The sequence below is a fragment of the Brassica rapa genome, chromosome A03 (assembly GCF_000309985.2).
Source record: "Brassica rapa cultivar Chiifu-401-42 chromosome A03, CAAS_Brap_v3.01, whole genome shotgun sequence".
NCBI classification, from domain to species: Eukaryota; Viridiplantae; Streptophyta; class Magnoliopsida; order Brassicales; family Brassicaceae; genus Brassica; species Brassica rapa.
Window position 1 is genome coordinate 34,309,824 of NC_024797.2, and position 15,465 is coordinate 34,325,288.

Consider the following 15,465-nt stretch of genomic DNA (forward strand, 5'->3'; position numbering starts at 1 on the left):
GTGAAAGCGGGAATCAATTTACCTGCGAGAACAGGGATGGAGCCGCAGAGAAAACTAACGATCTCCATCTTTTTGAGGCATTAAAAGTCTCTCAACCTCTTGATGGTTCTTGGAAGATACGGTAAGGGCATGGTGGAGATTTTGAAGAAAGCGATTGCTCCATGCCATTTTCTGAAATATAATTCTTAAAATCAAAAGAATAACAACTAATTTTCTTATCGTAGACAACATAGGCAATGATACTAATGATTGAATGCTCCACTATTGAAAGTAAAAATTGAAGTTATAATGAACAACCTTACGTGTTTCACAATATTGATACTTTGTGGTTGACAGCGACGGGGTGCTTGATTTTGCGATTTTGAGATTTTGCTTGCCATTTATACAATTAGGTTTACACATATGGCTTTATGTAGGAGGAGTAGAAAGGGGAGGCGGAACGAAAAACTGAAGAAGAATTTAAAGTTGATAATTGATTGATGAGGAGAAGTTCAAAGTAACGTTAAAACTCATGGATTGGAGAAGACGGAGTGGGATTGACAAAAAAAAAAGATTGACAAAAAAAAGGAGAAGACGGAGTGGAAGAGTTATTGACTCTCAAAACTTGAGCCGTAAAAGAATTTGTCAAAAGGGTGGTGATGGGCTGAATTATTGTTTTTACAAAGCCCACACGAAATGCTCATTATAACTCAGCTCAAATGACATGGCAAAAAGCCAATCTCTGATTGGTCCGAATTTTTAATCCTATGTGGCATGCATCTCCATGGCTTATATATTGCTTTTAGTATTGTATAGATATCTTCCAGAAGAAAAAAAAGTATTAACAACATGTAACACAAAACACATAATGATTCAATAAATATATCTATCTTGATCCAAAACTATAGCACACGATACTTTTTTAACTAATACATATATTATATTATGTTTTTTCTGTCCCATAATAAATTTATAGTAAATTTAAAATTAATACTTATATTACTCGATATAGCAAATGAAAACAATATACGAGGTAATAGAATAAGTAAAACAGCCACTAATTATACATGGAAACTGAAATTTTATTTAAAATACAAGTACATTCAATATATACAAAATGTAAAATAATCGATGTCTTGAGTACTAAAATTAACCACAACAATTAAAACTCGAATATACTTACTATAAATAAAAAAATTGAGCTAACATTTAACAAATGTATACCATTTCTATCATGTAAATCATATCATGCTAATACAACCTTATAATCTCTAAGAATAATAATAAATAATAAATAATTTTAGTTAGACATATACAAAGATGATATAAAATATGTTCTTATTATAAACAAAACAAAAAAGAAAAATAATAAGTAAAAAATATAATGTCAAAAAATATATTTGACAACAAATATAAAAACAAAAATAAGTGCCAAAGGGTGTGTAGAGGATAAGTAGATAAGGTACTTTAGTCAATGTATAATCCCTAGTATACAGCTTGTACACAGTATATATACTGTATTATACTCATCTAATAAACTCAATTGAGCCAATACTTCTATATAGACAAAACAAAAGCCATTAGAAACAGTTGCTTCTTAAAGAAAACACATATAGACAGAGGTTTGTTTACTTGTATACCTTCGAGTACTTCAGCAGCGACAAACATTACTAGACAAGAGATTACGTATTGTGGTACGGTGTATGGAACAAACAAGTTAAAACTGAAGAGAATCCCGATAAAGACTATGATCTCAGATGTCAAAAGGATTTGCCTGCAGTTAGAGATGAATGCATATCAAGCACCAAGAAGCATATGATCTAGAATTTCAGTTTGAGGTAAGGGTTCGAACATGTACCTGTCTTCGAACATGTTACTGATGTAACTCCCGACAAGAATGTTGATTGGTAGCACTGTGAGGTCAAGGCACGCCAGGAAGATTGCAACAAAGCTTGTTGTCCAACCAAAATAGTATGAAGTAACAACACTAGATTCCGAAAGTATAATATCTCCATCGTGTATTTGAGCATGAAGTAGAAAAACAGTTTCAATACCTCATATCTTTGAAAGCCATTGCTGATTACTTCAGAACTCAAGGTGGAAGATGAAGATGATTGCGATGAAAGCGAAGAATCTGCAGAAGATTCTCGCAGACCTGCAAAATCTTTTGGTGATGCATATTCAAATCAACAGTTATTCCATCTGTTCGAAGACCTTCCTCGACCACTCTATTGTTTTCTTCTCTGTCCGTCACTGCATATCATTCAAGAGAGTCCAATCAATACTCGTTTCAATCAGTAAAGGAACAGTTTTCCTATAAAAACTCTAACAAAAGTATTACTTAATGTTGTTTCATTGTGATTTCTGTGTGGCATACCGAAAATGAATTTTAATGCAGATACACAATAATAGTGTCCACGTCAATAAAATTATTTAAAATATTTTTTCAGTTTTCATTCAATAAATCTAAGGCATAAATTTTCTTAGAATTTATGAAATATTTGAATGTTTGTAAATATTGATATGCGTTCATGAGCTTCTAAAAATTTGTCAGTTACTTATGTATGTAACCCTATAGATCACCGCTTTATTTTCTAATATTTTTAAAAAAAATCAACATATAATTTGATAAATTTTATGAAAATACATGCACATTTAAGCAATAAATAAAAATATTTTGATTTGACTTAATTATAATCAGAAATAATTATACTTGAGCTTGAGTTTGAAAAAATAAATGTAACTCAATATATGTACTCACAACATGAGTGACTCAACTAATCCAACTTATACCTAAATTCATAGATTTAAATACAATAAAATATATAATTTTATACTAATGATATATCCACTTTATAAATATAAATTATAGGATGACTGAAAACATATTAATAAATAAAAATAAAATATTAACCAACTGTTACAGTTTAGTTATTTTGTAAAATTTATATATATGCATGAGACTTTATAATATTATCATTATATTAATATATGTAATTTGGAACTGTAGTTTTTTTTTTCATTTTAAGCACAATAATCTTAAGTTAAATAATAATCTTACTAAAATATATTTAAATATCTAAGACAACAATCAACCTAAATGCAAATAAGAAAATTAATCAAAATTTTAATTTAGTTAAAATAAAAAAATATTATAGTTGAATTTAGAGAAATAGATGAAATCTAATATATCCAAATGAGAATTAAATTGATTATAAGAGCAACAAAATCGACGAGATATAACATATCTAAAATTATATGTGTAATTAATGTAATATAAAATTATTAATATAAATTATACATACAAATTATGAAGTAACTTAAATTAAAGTAAATTTCAATCAATTATTATAATATATTTACTTTATAAATATTTATAATCTGTGCATAAACACGAGAAAGTCTTTTAGTAAATATTTTAAAAGAAGTTGAACATGATAAAACCGAATCATTTTATATTGTTCTTCATTTAGTAGTAGCATAGATATGGTTGAATAATTTATTACCTCTTTTTACGTAATTAAGAGTACCAAACAAAAAGATGTGGGAAAATATATATTTTTTGGAACACGTTAAAAATATATTTAATGGAGATTAACTACCCATTATATAAATGTCGTCTGACTTTGAGAGTAACCAAGCGACTTGTTAATCTAAACGATATTCAACCTGTTCATCTTCTTTCCCCGCCAAATCCAACCTCGGCAATGGCTGAATCTGACACGCGGGAGACTAACTGCGTGTACGTAGAGACCAGCCTAGACACTCATCTCCTGGTTCTCCTTCACGACCGTGAAACCATCTCCGAGTTCAAAGGTAGGTAAAAGTGTATTTCACTTCAATCTCCATTCGATGGATCTGATGATGATTCTGGGTTCACCATACATATAGTGAAACTATGCAAGGAGCATCATGAGTGTTTTCCCGAACTTGGAGAAATTGATATATCTGCGGTTAAGGTAGCAACATCAGTGTGTGTGTTTTTAATAATGTTTTAGCTAAGTTGTGGTTTTGTTTCTTTCTTGACCTCCTAATTTAATTTAGGTTAATCGTGAGAATACGAGGGGTCTCCTTTTTGATTATCACTTGCCAGATTCTATGCTCTTGAGTATGGTTTTCAACGGCATCGGTCGTAATTGTTTGTTTGTGTTTGTTGATGCTGCCGTCAAAGTTGAAAATTGTTTAATCCATGAGGAAGACAAGAATGATTCTCTACTTTTCGAGGAAGAAGATTTGGAAGTTGAGAAGACAAGAAAGAAGAGGGAACTGGAACTTTCCGATGGAGAAAAGAGTTGGAAAAAAACAAAGGTTGATGATCTTAATCAATCTTCTGCTGCTGCTTCAGAATTTGATGTTGATGGGAGTCACGAGTTAAGTGGAAATGTTCAGCTTCAGCTTGAAGTTGTTGCTACTGAATCTTCACCGAGAAAAAAACTAGATGATGATACTCTTCCGGAAACAACAACAAGTAAAGGTATACAAATTTGGATCAGAGAATACTGATCATCTGTTGTTTATTGAATCTAATCATAATTTTATTGTGTAGAAACTGAGATGGGTGAGAAATCTATGGAAGACGATGTTGAAACTCATAATCTGGTTAGCCACCAGGCAAATCATTTAGCAACCAGATCAGATACAGAGAAGAAGAGATCAGAAGATGACATCAATCAGTCTTCTGCAGCTGTTTTTTTTTACAACTTCAAATGTAGATAGTGTTGCTGCTACTCCTGAATCCCTTCCAGCCTCTGGAGGAGAAAATCGTGGTAACCCTTTTGCTGAAGCAACTCAGAAAGGTAAAATCCCTTAACGTTCACAGCTCTCTCTGTTATGAATTCATAATGTTGTTATTTCTGATTCTGTGTAGAAATTGAGAAATCTGTGGAAGATGACACTGAAACCGAAAATCATTTGGACACTAACAGTAGGCTAACAGCCGGACCAGACGCAGAAAAGAAGAGATCAGAAGATAAAGCAAATCAATCCTCTGCTACTACTGCTATTACAACTTCAAGAGATATTGTGAATGAGATAGGTAAATTTCCTGGAAATGTACCTGAATCTCTTCCAATCTCTAGAGGAGAAAATCTTGATGATTCTTTTGCAGAAGCAACTCAAAAAGGTAATATTTCAGTTCGTTACTGAATCTAGTTAGTTATCCTTTATGTTCAGTTCTCAGGTAGTAGTTTGTATTATATATAACTCATTATTATGTTATTGTTGATTCTTTATAGAAAATGAGCTGGTTCAGATTTCTTCTATCGAAGATGTGGGAAGAGATCAAACTGAAACTGACAATCTAGTGAGACACACAACAAATCATTTGGACACTGTCAGTGAGGTTACCACCAGACCAGATACAGAGAAGAAAAAAAAGAAGAAAGAAGAGATCAAAGATGCCATCAGTCAGTCTTTTTCTGCTGCTTCAATTACAACTTGAAGAGATATTGTGAATAAGATTAAAGGAGTTCCTGCTGCAAATGTTGATTCTGTTGATGCTACTCCTGAATCTCTTCCAATCGAAAATCTAGGCATTCCTTCTTCTACAGAAGCAAGTCAGAAAGGTAATTTCAATGCTTTGCTGAATATAGTTTTCCTCTAAGATCAATTCTCTTCGGAGTTTATCTCATCAACTCATAATGTCATTCTTGATTCTTGGCTGAGTGTTGTTATTCTCTAACTTATTAGGTGATGTTATTTCTCGTGTAGAAACTGAGACGATTCATGATACTTTGGGATGTGGAAAAGCTATACCAAGTGCTGCAGATAATATCCAGGCCAGTAATGCTGAAGCCAATGCCGATGAGGCTAAATCAGTGAAGTCTAATACTAAGACCAAAAAATCCAAGACCCCAGCTGAAGAAGAAGAAACTCTGGTCGTTTCCTCTGATGCACACAATGTTGATGAGTCTGTCAAAGCTGTGGAAGGAGAAGAGCCTGATAGTATTATCAGAAATGAAACCGAGGAAAACAATGCTTCTCTTGAGGTTGCAGACTCCCAAGAATTGTCAGTTGATGATGTAAACAATGCTGCTTTGGAGGTTGCAGACTCCCAAGAATTTTCAGTTGAGGTAAACAATGCTGCTCCGGAGGAGACCCCTCTCATCAAAGATGCTGAGAGCGATGCTTCACTTTTGAGAAAGTGCGCTGATGATGCTGTGGATAAGAGCCTTTCCAAGAAAAGTCTAACTGATGATATGGGAGACAATTTTGGTTGCAGCCAAAATCAAGAGAAACCAGATCAAGTGGCTGGTGGGGCTAAATCTAAAAAGGAGAAGAAGGGGCTTGATCTTCATCCAAGCGGTTCCTCTAATGGTTCATTGAGCTCAATGAAACCGAAAGAGAAAAAAAGTAGAGCTCAACAACCAGCTAGCTCAAGTACAGATCCTTTGCAGTCAAGGGTTCCAAATGATGGCAGTGATGTGACTTTTATGTCTAGGAAGCTAAGGTAACCTATATAGATCCCAATTTAACTTAAACTTCATGCTCCTTTCTCTCTATCTGACACGCTAATATTTGATCTGAGCAGGAAACAATCTGGACGGAGTAACAAATAAGTAAGTGACTTGTTAGTGGTATCATCTATAAGCTACACAAACTAAATATATTATGCTCATGAAACTTGTATGCCTTGTCTTGTGAACAGGTTTTCAGGGAGCCTACAAGATATCCTGAGAAGATCAAGCAGTTACAAGAAGGCATTAATTAGAGCTCAGTCACAACCTGATATAGACGATGACTCTCCCGTAAATTGCATTCCTTCTTACCTATTATCATTTTCTGGTTTAGTGCTGACTAAAAACCCGGTAATGATGTTTAAAAGTCATGTCTTATATTAAAAGTCACCACAACATTAGCTAGATGTTATGTCTTATATTTTGTCGTCATTGCCTCTTTTTCAAGTGGTTTCAATAAATATTCGTTTCACTTTGTAAATGGATCATATCATGTCTCACCACTCCTTGCTTGCTTGCTTGCTTGGTTTCAAAGTGTATTAAGTTTATCTTCTAGTTCCTCGGACTACATGGTTCTCAATGGGTTAATGAATAAATTTGTAACTAAGCCATTGTAGACAACACAGTTCGAAGAACTGAAACACAAACTTGGAATGACTTTGAAATGGATCAAGGAGTGATGAGATATGATAAAAGTATGCAGCAAAGGTTGTGGTGCTATTATCTTTTAAGTTTATGTGTCTTTATGTCAAATATGAGACTCTTGATACAGGTAAACCCATGAGCTATAATAAATAGAGTTGGCTCCCTAAAACTTGAACATCTAATTTCTCTTCATAGACTGTGCCGAATTGGTAACTGAGACCAACCAGGAAAAAACAGCGCATTACCGAGTAATACACTTAGGTAACCAAAATAAGTTTCCAATTCTCACAAAAGAAGCAGAAGATGTTATAGGAATGAAAAGAAAGGACAAAAAAACATAACCGGATATTTCATTCATAGTTAAACCGGGGAACGGAACATTAAAGAGTTTTACAAACACAGAAACAGAAACAAGAAACAGAACAGAAGCCCAGCTTTGCCAGCTTCTCGTTGCTGCTTCCACTAAGTAATGAACCTTTAAGCCTTTTTAAGGTTGAAGGCAAAGGTATCACATAGTGAAAGGAGCAAAAAGAAGCTTAGAGCAAAGACAAGCTTTTCCCCTATATCTATCTTTCTATCTATCACCTTCTTAATACACACACCATCCTACATTGTTCCATACTATATCAACAGAAGATCGTTTGTTTTTTTTAGATAGCACCGGCCTGCACCGTACCGTTTCTAAGGTACTTGGCCTTGTAGAAGTTAACTCTCTTAGGGGCAATGATCTCTGTCGCTCCCAACACACACTTATGGTAAGAGAAATCTTCTGTTGTTCCGTCTGTTCTCACCACCTCGAAGCAACGAGCATTCCCATGCTTAGAATTAGCCACCTGTAAGACAAAACCAGGTCAGAATCTTTTAATGTTTTTCAAGAAACATATAAAGAGTTTTTTTTTTTTTTTTTTTTTGTTCTTAGGATGATTTACCTTGATTCCTTGGAAGCCTGGTCCTAGCTTCTCATCTCTGTTGGGGTGAAAGAGAAGAGCCATCATCAAAAGTCTTTCATCCCTCTCATTCAACGTAGCATCGATCTCGTAACTAACAAAAGAATCTGAATGTCAAAAGGTTTGAAAGCAAGAAAAGACTATTTTGTTTCCTTACTTGTAGAGAATACGTTTCAGTGACCGGGAAAGCTTTTCAATGTCGTCCCATGTAAAGATCGTTCTGAGCTGCGACCTGGTGAGTCCTTTCCCATCGAGTGTCTTCACTGCTTTGGAGAGAGCAGTATCGAGTAAGGGGAACGGCTGGACCGTGAAGTTGTCTGATTTGGGCAAGGAGCTTGCCTTTCTCTTTGGAAGCGTTGCTGTACTACTCAGAAAGTCATACACTTTTACTGGTGTACTACTAAACCCATGATCCTAATCAACGCATGAATACACCACTAATTTAAAAACCTTTACAAGAAGTCGTGACTAAACAATAATGTTAAAGAAGAAGTTATTACCTTTGGGGAGATGATGATTTCGAACTGATCTCCAGTCCCGAAAGAAGGAACTTTCCCCCAAGCTAATGCGTCGATAGATCCTTGAAGCTCGTCTGTAACACCTTCCTTAGCAGCTTTGAGAAAGCATTGACTTGGGCTCTGTAGATATTTAAACCAAATGTCACAACCGGAAAAAGAAGTTGGTAGAGTTTAGTTTACAATACCGAGAAGCAAGCTTGAGTAAAAGGTGCAGGAGTGGATTCAGCCTGTCTTTGTTTACTCCAACCTTTGGGGTTTAATGCCACAAACTCTCCCGTAACGGAGAGACAATCCGCTACAAGAAGCAGATGTTCTCGCAGCATCCCCTTACCAGTATCAGCCACAGCAGACTCCAAATCCTGCAACCATCACCAAAACTTTAGAAGCTGCAAGACTCCCACAAACTGTACAAAAGAAACTAACCGCTAGGAAGATGCTACGTCCAGCGTCAATTCCATAAACCGAGCAGCATTGTCGGATATTATCAGGATGGCTTCTTGTCCAATCGATCATATCCATAATGGGAAGACAGGTTTCAAGAAGAGCGCTCCAGATGTTCTTTTTGCCACGAACTCCATGCATTGTAACCTTCACGAAAAGCTCACCCGCCATATGTTTCTTGTTCCTTTCCGGCGCTTTTGGTCTGTCAGCCCATAAGATCTCCACCTTTTTAATCTCTCTGTAGCCTGCAAGAAACATCATATGACACAACTCGTACTACTAACAAAACAAGAACTGTCCGTTTTTTTTTTTTACCTTTGACCGGAGATTCGAGAAGAAAAGGGATCAAGACAAGTCGAATAGCATCAAGTTCCAAAGAACAGTGTGTGGAGGCTTCAAGAACAGTAACTGTGATGCAGAATCTATCATCTTCCATTGACTTATCATCCCAAGAACAGTGGTTTCTAATCAACAACACATAAAATATATAACAGATTAGTATTGAATATAGACATAAAAATGCCAATACTGTATTTTTGAGGATGTATCTTACGTGCTTTGTATCTCCAAATCAATTACATCAAGCTTCAGCTCTTTCTTCCTGTTTGCATACTGCTTGTTTAATGAAGAGACAACAGATTCGACATCCAGTTGTTTCTGCTTCAGAACTTTCTGCACATTTACAAAAAAAAAAAAAAAAGGAAATTCCTTTAGAATATTATTCCATATATAGACACACATGTATGTGGTTTTGTACCTTGGAGATGTGAAAATGGCAAACCCACGAGCTCATAGGCATCTTTGTGTTTGTCCTAGGAGAAAATCTATTAACCAAAGATAAACATTTGTTAGGAGAAGCCATTGAAAGAAAAGACAGTTTCACGCTACCAACATTATCATAGACGTTGAAACAATCTCTGAGAAACTGAGCTTCTCCAAGTGGCTCTTGATGTCCAGTGCACCGAATTCGAACCCGTGCTTTTTCTTAGAAAGCGTTTCAGACAAATACAAAGACATCGTCTGTTCTTTTAGACCATTCTTCGACCCACACTCTAACACATTCTGCACAAGAAGAAGAAAGTGGTAATAATGTTATATAAAAAACGTCAAAGGAGAAGTAATAAACCTTAAGATTCAGGAGAGGCGAAGTTTCAAGAAGGCTAATGGGCTGATCAAGCGCGCTGTAAGCAGCCTCAGTGAGAGCACAAGCAGAAAGTGATCCAACTGCTTCACCCGTTATGTCTTCTTCAGTCTCATAACGAAACTGAACTAAATGGTTCCCGAAAGAGTTTCTCACTGTCCCATCATAAGCAGCGTATATGTCTCTCATAAAGAACATCAGTTTCCTGTTAAGCGCCCCGGGGATATCAGCATTACCGCTGAATGAGCTGTCACGGCTCGTCACGGAGTGAACAAAAGACTCCAAAGGATTCAGACCCGTTAGAAACGAGTTCTCAATGACTGCGAACGGGACAAATGACTCATGCCCGGTTTGGTCTTGTCTCTTTGCGTCGCGAAGCGGGCTGTTGGGGTCGTTCCAGGAGGCGCAAGTCAGCTGACGCGGGAACCCGAAGGACAATGCGACTGAAGAGTTTTGTAGACCAATGCACATACTGTGCTGAGCAAGCTTCCCCATGTTCCCTTTGCTACCAGCTTTAGACATGATCAGAAACGAATTGGACTCGGCGGCGTATCTATACGCCAGAGACTGGACGTCTCTGTAAGCATCTTTGAATGCAGTAACCGCAAGTTTGCTGAGGGTCGCTGATCTCTGTCTCTCGTAGCAGAAGCGGTCCAAATCTGCAGCCATATCTTCTACATTACCCGCGAGGAAGTCTCTACGGGACTCGACCATAAGCTGCTGCTTGTTGCAGACTTGTTCAGCTTCTTGCAATCCGTAACTAATCTCCTCTGTCAAGTTCCTCCGAGACTCCGGATCAGAGGCCAAGTACAGATCCGCTAAAGAAACACTCAGCCCACGCATCTGCAACTCCTGAGAGAACATTTCTTGAGTGGAGTACATGATGTCAAGCACTTTCTCTTTATGTTCCTTCAGCAAGCCCTGGATGAAGTTTCCTTCACCGTCACGTAACCAACCAGACCCGTCAGAGGAGGACAAAAGCCCTCCGTTGCTTACAACCACATCGTTCAGAGGGTAAGTATACTCAAACCCTGGAGGCAGAAGCATCCCAAACAGCTGCATCCCCGTCCATTGCGCCTCACTGCTCGAAGCTTTGATAATCGCAGGAGGAGGAAGCTCAAAGGGGCAGTACATCTGAAGCTGCTGCATCTGAGCTCGGTTCAGAAAACAGTTCGTCTCGACGCTGACCAGATAAGCCGCTGTCAAGCTGTCCTGTCCTAACGAAAGCAGGTTACGACCGTTCTGTCTGTTAACAAGCTGCTTATCCAAAGCCACAAGCTCGTCAAGCTCAACCTTGGCTTGGATCGACTGAGGAACGTACCCGTGGAGACAATCTCCATCGAAGTCACCGCGAAAGGGTAAACAGCAGATAGGGTTCAGGGAGACAACGGAAGTAGTAGGGAGGACTTTGACCGACATTGCGATAAGCGAGTGCTGATGAATCGAAGGCGGTCTGTTCATCAACACAGTGTCTCCATCTTTTAACGTCCGCAAAATGCTGTCTCCTGTTTGGAGATCGTCGATGACTCGGATAGCCACCAAGCTTCCTCCTCTCCTCACGTGTGTCTCTCCTCTCTCGAGGAGCTTGTGGAAACAGGAAGTCACGAGGCGTTCTCTGTTCCAGTCGTTGAGATTCTCTGATACTTGAAGCCTCTCTGCGATCCTCCGAGGTATACCGATCTCGTTAAGCTTGAGACAAGGGTCACCGACCACTACTGTCCTGAACGTATGGTCACCGATCTCGTTAAGCAGCACATCTTTCATGAATCTTAGACCGCACAGTTTGGGAGTGTCTGACTTCTTCTGGTAAGGGTTTGCAGATTCTTGACTCGGTGACATGTTTTCTGAAAAGAGCTGTGCCAAAAAAAAAACAAGAATGGACAGAGGATTACAAGAAAGACAAGAAGCTTAGTCTATTACAAACTAGTGCGTACTCTTGAATACTGCATGCATTCAATCACACGAGCACTCAGCTCAAGCCCATTTCCTTCAAAGCCAACTAGTTTCTTGTAGATACGAGTCCGTTCATCCTAATCGTAATAAAAAAAAAAAAAACAAACCATAGTACATATGAGACATGTTACATCAAAAAGAAAACAGTTCAAGATTCATCTACTTACAAAAACTAGTCGAGCCCCGGTGAACTGATTGACCATTTCGGATACACGATGACCGTTTGGCGTAACTGGAAAAGATGTCAGAGGAAGAGAGTCGAACATGGGGATATCCTTCCTGATAAGCCTCTCATCAATCCCACACAGCAATGCATAAATCTGCCAGAATAACAGAAAGTGAAAAAGTTTATTCAGACCAAAACAGAAAGAAAAAAAAAACTGAGGATATGGATATTTAAACATGTCACTCTTGTATACCTACCTGTGCATGAGTTAGAATCCGCCTGCTTGGTTTCAAACAGCTTTCGTCGATGTTAGAGTCTTTAGGCAGAAACTCCCAATAATCTGGAGGTAGTGATGATAATCCCCGTTTACTGAGTTTGAACAGATTGTCTTCACTCACTTCACAGACAATTCCGGATCGTCTAAAGACTTCTTTTGTCGTTACCCGAAACCTCATTAGAGGGTAACCTGTATTTGACTGAAAGATTCAAAAAGAAAAAGAAAAAAAAACTGTAAGAAAGACAACTTATAAGGAGGAAGTTAGTTGCACTCAAGATTCTTCTTCTTACAGTGCAGTATCTACATCTCTCAGGCCGGTCTTCACTACTCTGTACAAAGCAAAAGGCAGTGTTAGTCACACATCGTTAAGTAACACAACCCTGACATAAAAAAAATGTGTTGGTAAATAAATCTCTTGAACCTGAGACTGTTTTTTCCGCATGTATTTACATCCAGGGCAGATCCTGTTCAACAATGTAGCAATCTCCTTAAGGAAATACGGGTTGATCACCGGGTACTTGAGGTTAATAACCCCAAAATGCCCTAAACAGAAACAAAAACAATCATTAATATGCAAATAATATCACCAAAACTGGATTCATTAATACCTTCGCAAACTTTTCTATCTTTGCTGCCACATGATCTGCAAATAGAATCTGGATTGGGGAGACCTAACCGGGAATCAGTAACCTGATTTGCAGCTTCAACATCCATCACAGCCATGTTCTTCTGTAATACAAATATACCATTTACATTAAGTTCTCTACGCACTAACAAAAGATGTAGCTAGCTATAGGTTTTATTGAATATTCAGGGCAGCACTTACTCGGTCTTTGTTATTCGAAATGCTAAACCTTATGGACTTTAGAGTCCCCATGGGCACCTGAAGCTCCTCGCATTCTTCTTCCATGGTGCACAAGTACCTCCAACAAGATTATTCATCAGTAAGGCAAATTGTTTTATCAAAAACTTCTAGTGATCAAATTTAATCACTGGTGACATATCCAATGTGCAGAAGATGGAACAAAAAAAAAAAAAAACAATCTTTTTAACAGTTCACAAATCACACAGAACCAGACAACTCTCTCTAGGAGCTGATCAAGATAGACCAAGTATTGGTATGGACAAAAAAACTGTGAGCAAAGTATGTCTCTCCCACTGGCCTATCAAAAACAAGATTGATTTTTTTTTTTTAATGGAGATTTAGTATTGGATCACATATCGAATCTAGCATGAACCCACAAAGGATATCTACTCTTTCTCTCTCTCTCTCTCTCTCTCCTCACCCTGGAAATAAACTTTCTTTTGTTCGTACAAGACACAGAAAAGAAAGAGGTTCAAACTTTGAAAACACACATTATCGAAAGTTTACAAACTTTTGGAGCACACAAAAAGATTAACTGAGAAATCTACTACAAAACCCTGTAAAAGGAGAATCTATTCCAAACAAGTACACACACATACCAAAAGGTTCTAGCTTTAACCACACATTAACACTGAAATTTTCATTCTTAGCAAAAAAAAAAAAAAAAAAAGCTAAAAACCCACTAATCGAGTCTTGAGAGAAAACCAAGGGAAGATAAAAACCCATTTTCAAGAAAGGCTTTGCAAAACATTAGACGATCTTCAAACTAAACAAACATGCATAAGCGAAACAAGCTGAATACCACACTATCATCGAAAATCTTTCAAGGCTTCGTAAAAGAAATTAGATTTCACATATGAAAATCGATCAAAAAAAAAAAAAACAACTTAAATTCTCGAGAGAGTGATCAACAAAGAGAATCGTAAAGATGAAAAAGAAGAGAAAGAAAGCAGAAGAAGATTGAAAATTGAGAGCAATGTAGTCAAATTTGCTTACTGTTTTTTCGAAATCGGAGGCTAAGTCGACGTTTGTTCTCCTCCCCCGCAAGGAAACGGCAGACAACAAAAGAGAGAGGAGAGAGGAAGCGGAAGAACAAATAATCTCCTTTAAAAACCAAAACCAGACTTTGGAATGTAAAAAAGAAAAGGAAGAAGATGCAATGTAAATATCTAAATTACCCTTTGACCTTTTGGGTATCCTTTTGTTTAGATGTCAGTTATACAAGGGAAATTTTAAGTTTACTAGTTTCACTAGGTATCCGACGTGCGTTGTGCGGAATATGATTATTAGTTTCCTTATTTTCAATAAGAAGGCATTAATCTATTTAATTTGGATATCGGTTTTGTTTTAGGTTGTTTTTTTTGTTTTTAATCTCCTAAAATATAACTATCATTTTAAATCAATATTTATTTTGTTTGTTCGGTTAAAATGTTTGATGTTTTTGGTTTTTTTCCTCTAATAATAAAAAATTACTATTATTTGTTTGTTTTCATCTTATGAATCTTAGATAATGGTGATGTCGAACCAATGATTTCATATTATAGTTTCTAAATGAATATTAGTTAAAAAAAGAAAAGAAAATTATCAAGACAAATCATTTTACTATAATATAGTCGATAGTGAAAGAATCATTAAGAAAAAAAATATTTAACTTCCAAAAAACATAGATATTTCACATGTGGTAAATACTTAGTTATAAGGTGTTCACGTCAATGTGCACATATATGTGTATGTAAAAGTATATAAATATGGTTAATAAATATATAAATATAATGTTAATTAATATTAAATGACATTTTTTTCAAAATAATACATGAAAAATAAAATTGTTAAAATGAAATTATTTAAAAACAAAAATATTGTAAAATTTATATAAACTATAATATATAACTTATATATGATTCTTTATATATATATATATATATATATCTATTTGTTCCTATAAATATTGATATTTGTAATTTGCCTTTTTTACGAATATTGCAGTTTAGTATTTGATTTGTTTCGTAGAGTAACAGATATCCGGATTTTTCGGTTCGAACCAAAATGGATAACGAATCGAATTAAAATTTATGAAT

At 36.3% G+C, this 15,465-nt stretch overlaps 2 protein-coding genes across 2 annotated transcripts; one reads left to right on the forward strand and one right to left on the reverse strand.

The window, feature by feature from the left end:
* Positions 1-24: 24 nt before the first annotated feature.
* Positions 25-7,493, forward strand: LOC103847834. Its single transcript, XM_033287506.1, has 11 exons — positions 25-3,795; positions 3,871-3,938; positions 4,024-4,453; positions 4,526-4,665; positions 4,772-4,775; positions 4,847-5,101; positions 5,152-5,158; positions 5,422-5,543; positions 5,689-6,427; positions 6,509-6,536; positions 6,626-7,493. Exons 1-10 carry the CDS (start codon positions 3,567-3,569, stop codon positions 6,534-6,536), a joined length of 2,022 nt encoding a protein of 673 aa, XP_033143397.1. The 5' UTR covers positions 25-3,566; the 3' UTR covers positions 6,626-7,493.
* On the reverse strand, positions 7,412-15,189 carry LOC103847833 (DNA-directed RNA polymerase IV subunit 1). The gene is made up of 19 exons (XM_033287713.1): positions 14,384-15,189; positions 13,349-13,445; positions 13,131-13,251; positions 12,944-13,065; positions 12,813-12,851; positions 12,503-12,721; positions 12,247-12,399; positions 12,061-12,156; positions 10,112-11,980; positions 9,878-10,047; positions 9,743-9,809; positions 9,539-9,657; positions 9,301-9,449; positions 8,968-9,230; positions 8,730-8,903; positions 8,527-8,664; positions 8,184-8,440; positions 8,009-8,120; positions 7,412-7,912 (listed from the first exon to the last, which is right to left on the reverse strand). The coding sequence occupies exons 2-19, from the start codon at positions 13,430-13,432 to the stop codon at positions 7,730-7,732; spliced, it is 4,335 nt and encodes a 1,444-aa protein (XP_033143604.1). The 5' UTR covers positions 13,433-13,445; positions 14,384-15,189; the 3' UTR covers positions 7,412-7,729.
* Positions 15,190-15,465: the final 276 nt, after the last annotated feature.

Bases quoted from the DNA above. Each gene is read 5' to 3' on its own strand.
- LOC103847834 (XM_033287506.1), top strand. From the start codon at position 3,567: ATGGAGATTAACTACCCATTATATAAATGTCGTCTGACTTTGAGAGTA. The intron at 3,796-3,870 runs GTAGGTAAAAGT...CCATACATATAG, and splicing joins AACCATCTCCGAGTTCAAAG to TGAAACTATGCAAGGAGCAT. The intron at 4,454-4,525 runs GTATACAAATTT...TTTATTGTGTAG, and splicing joins GGAAACAACAACAAGTAAAG to AAACTGAGATGGGTGAGAAA.
- LOC103847833 (XM_033287713.1), bottom strand. From the start codon at position 13,432: ATGGAAGAAGAATGCGAGGAGCTTCAGGTGCCCATGGGGACTCTAAAG. The intron at 9,450-9,538 runs GTAAGATACATC...GTTGTTGATTAG, and splicing joins GATTTGGAGATACAAAGCAC to AAACCACTGTTCTTGGGATG. The intron at 8,121-8,183 runs GTAAGGAAACAA...TTCTTTTGTTAG, and splicing joins CTGAAACGTATTCTCTACAA to TTACGAGATCGATGCTACGT.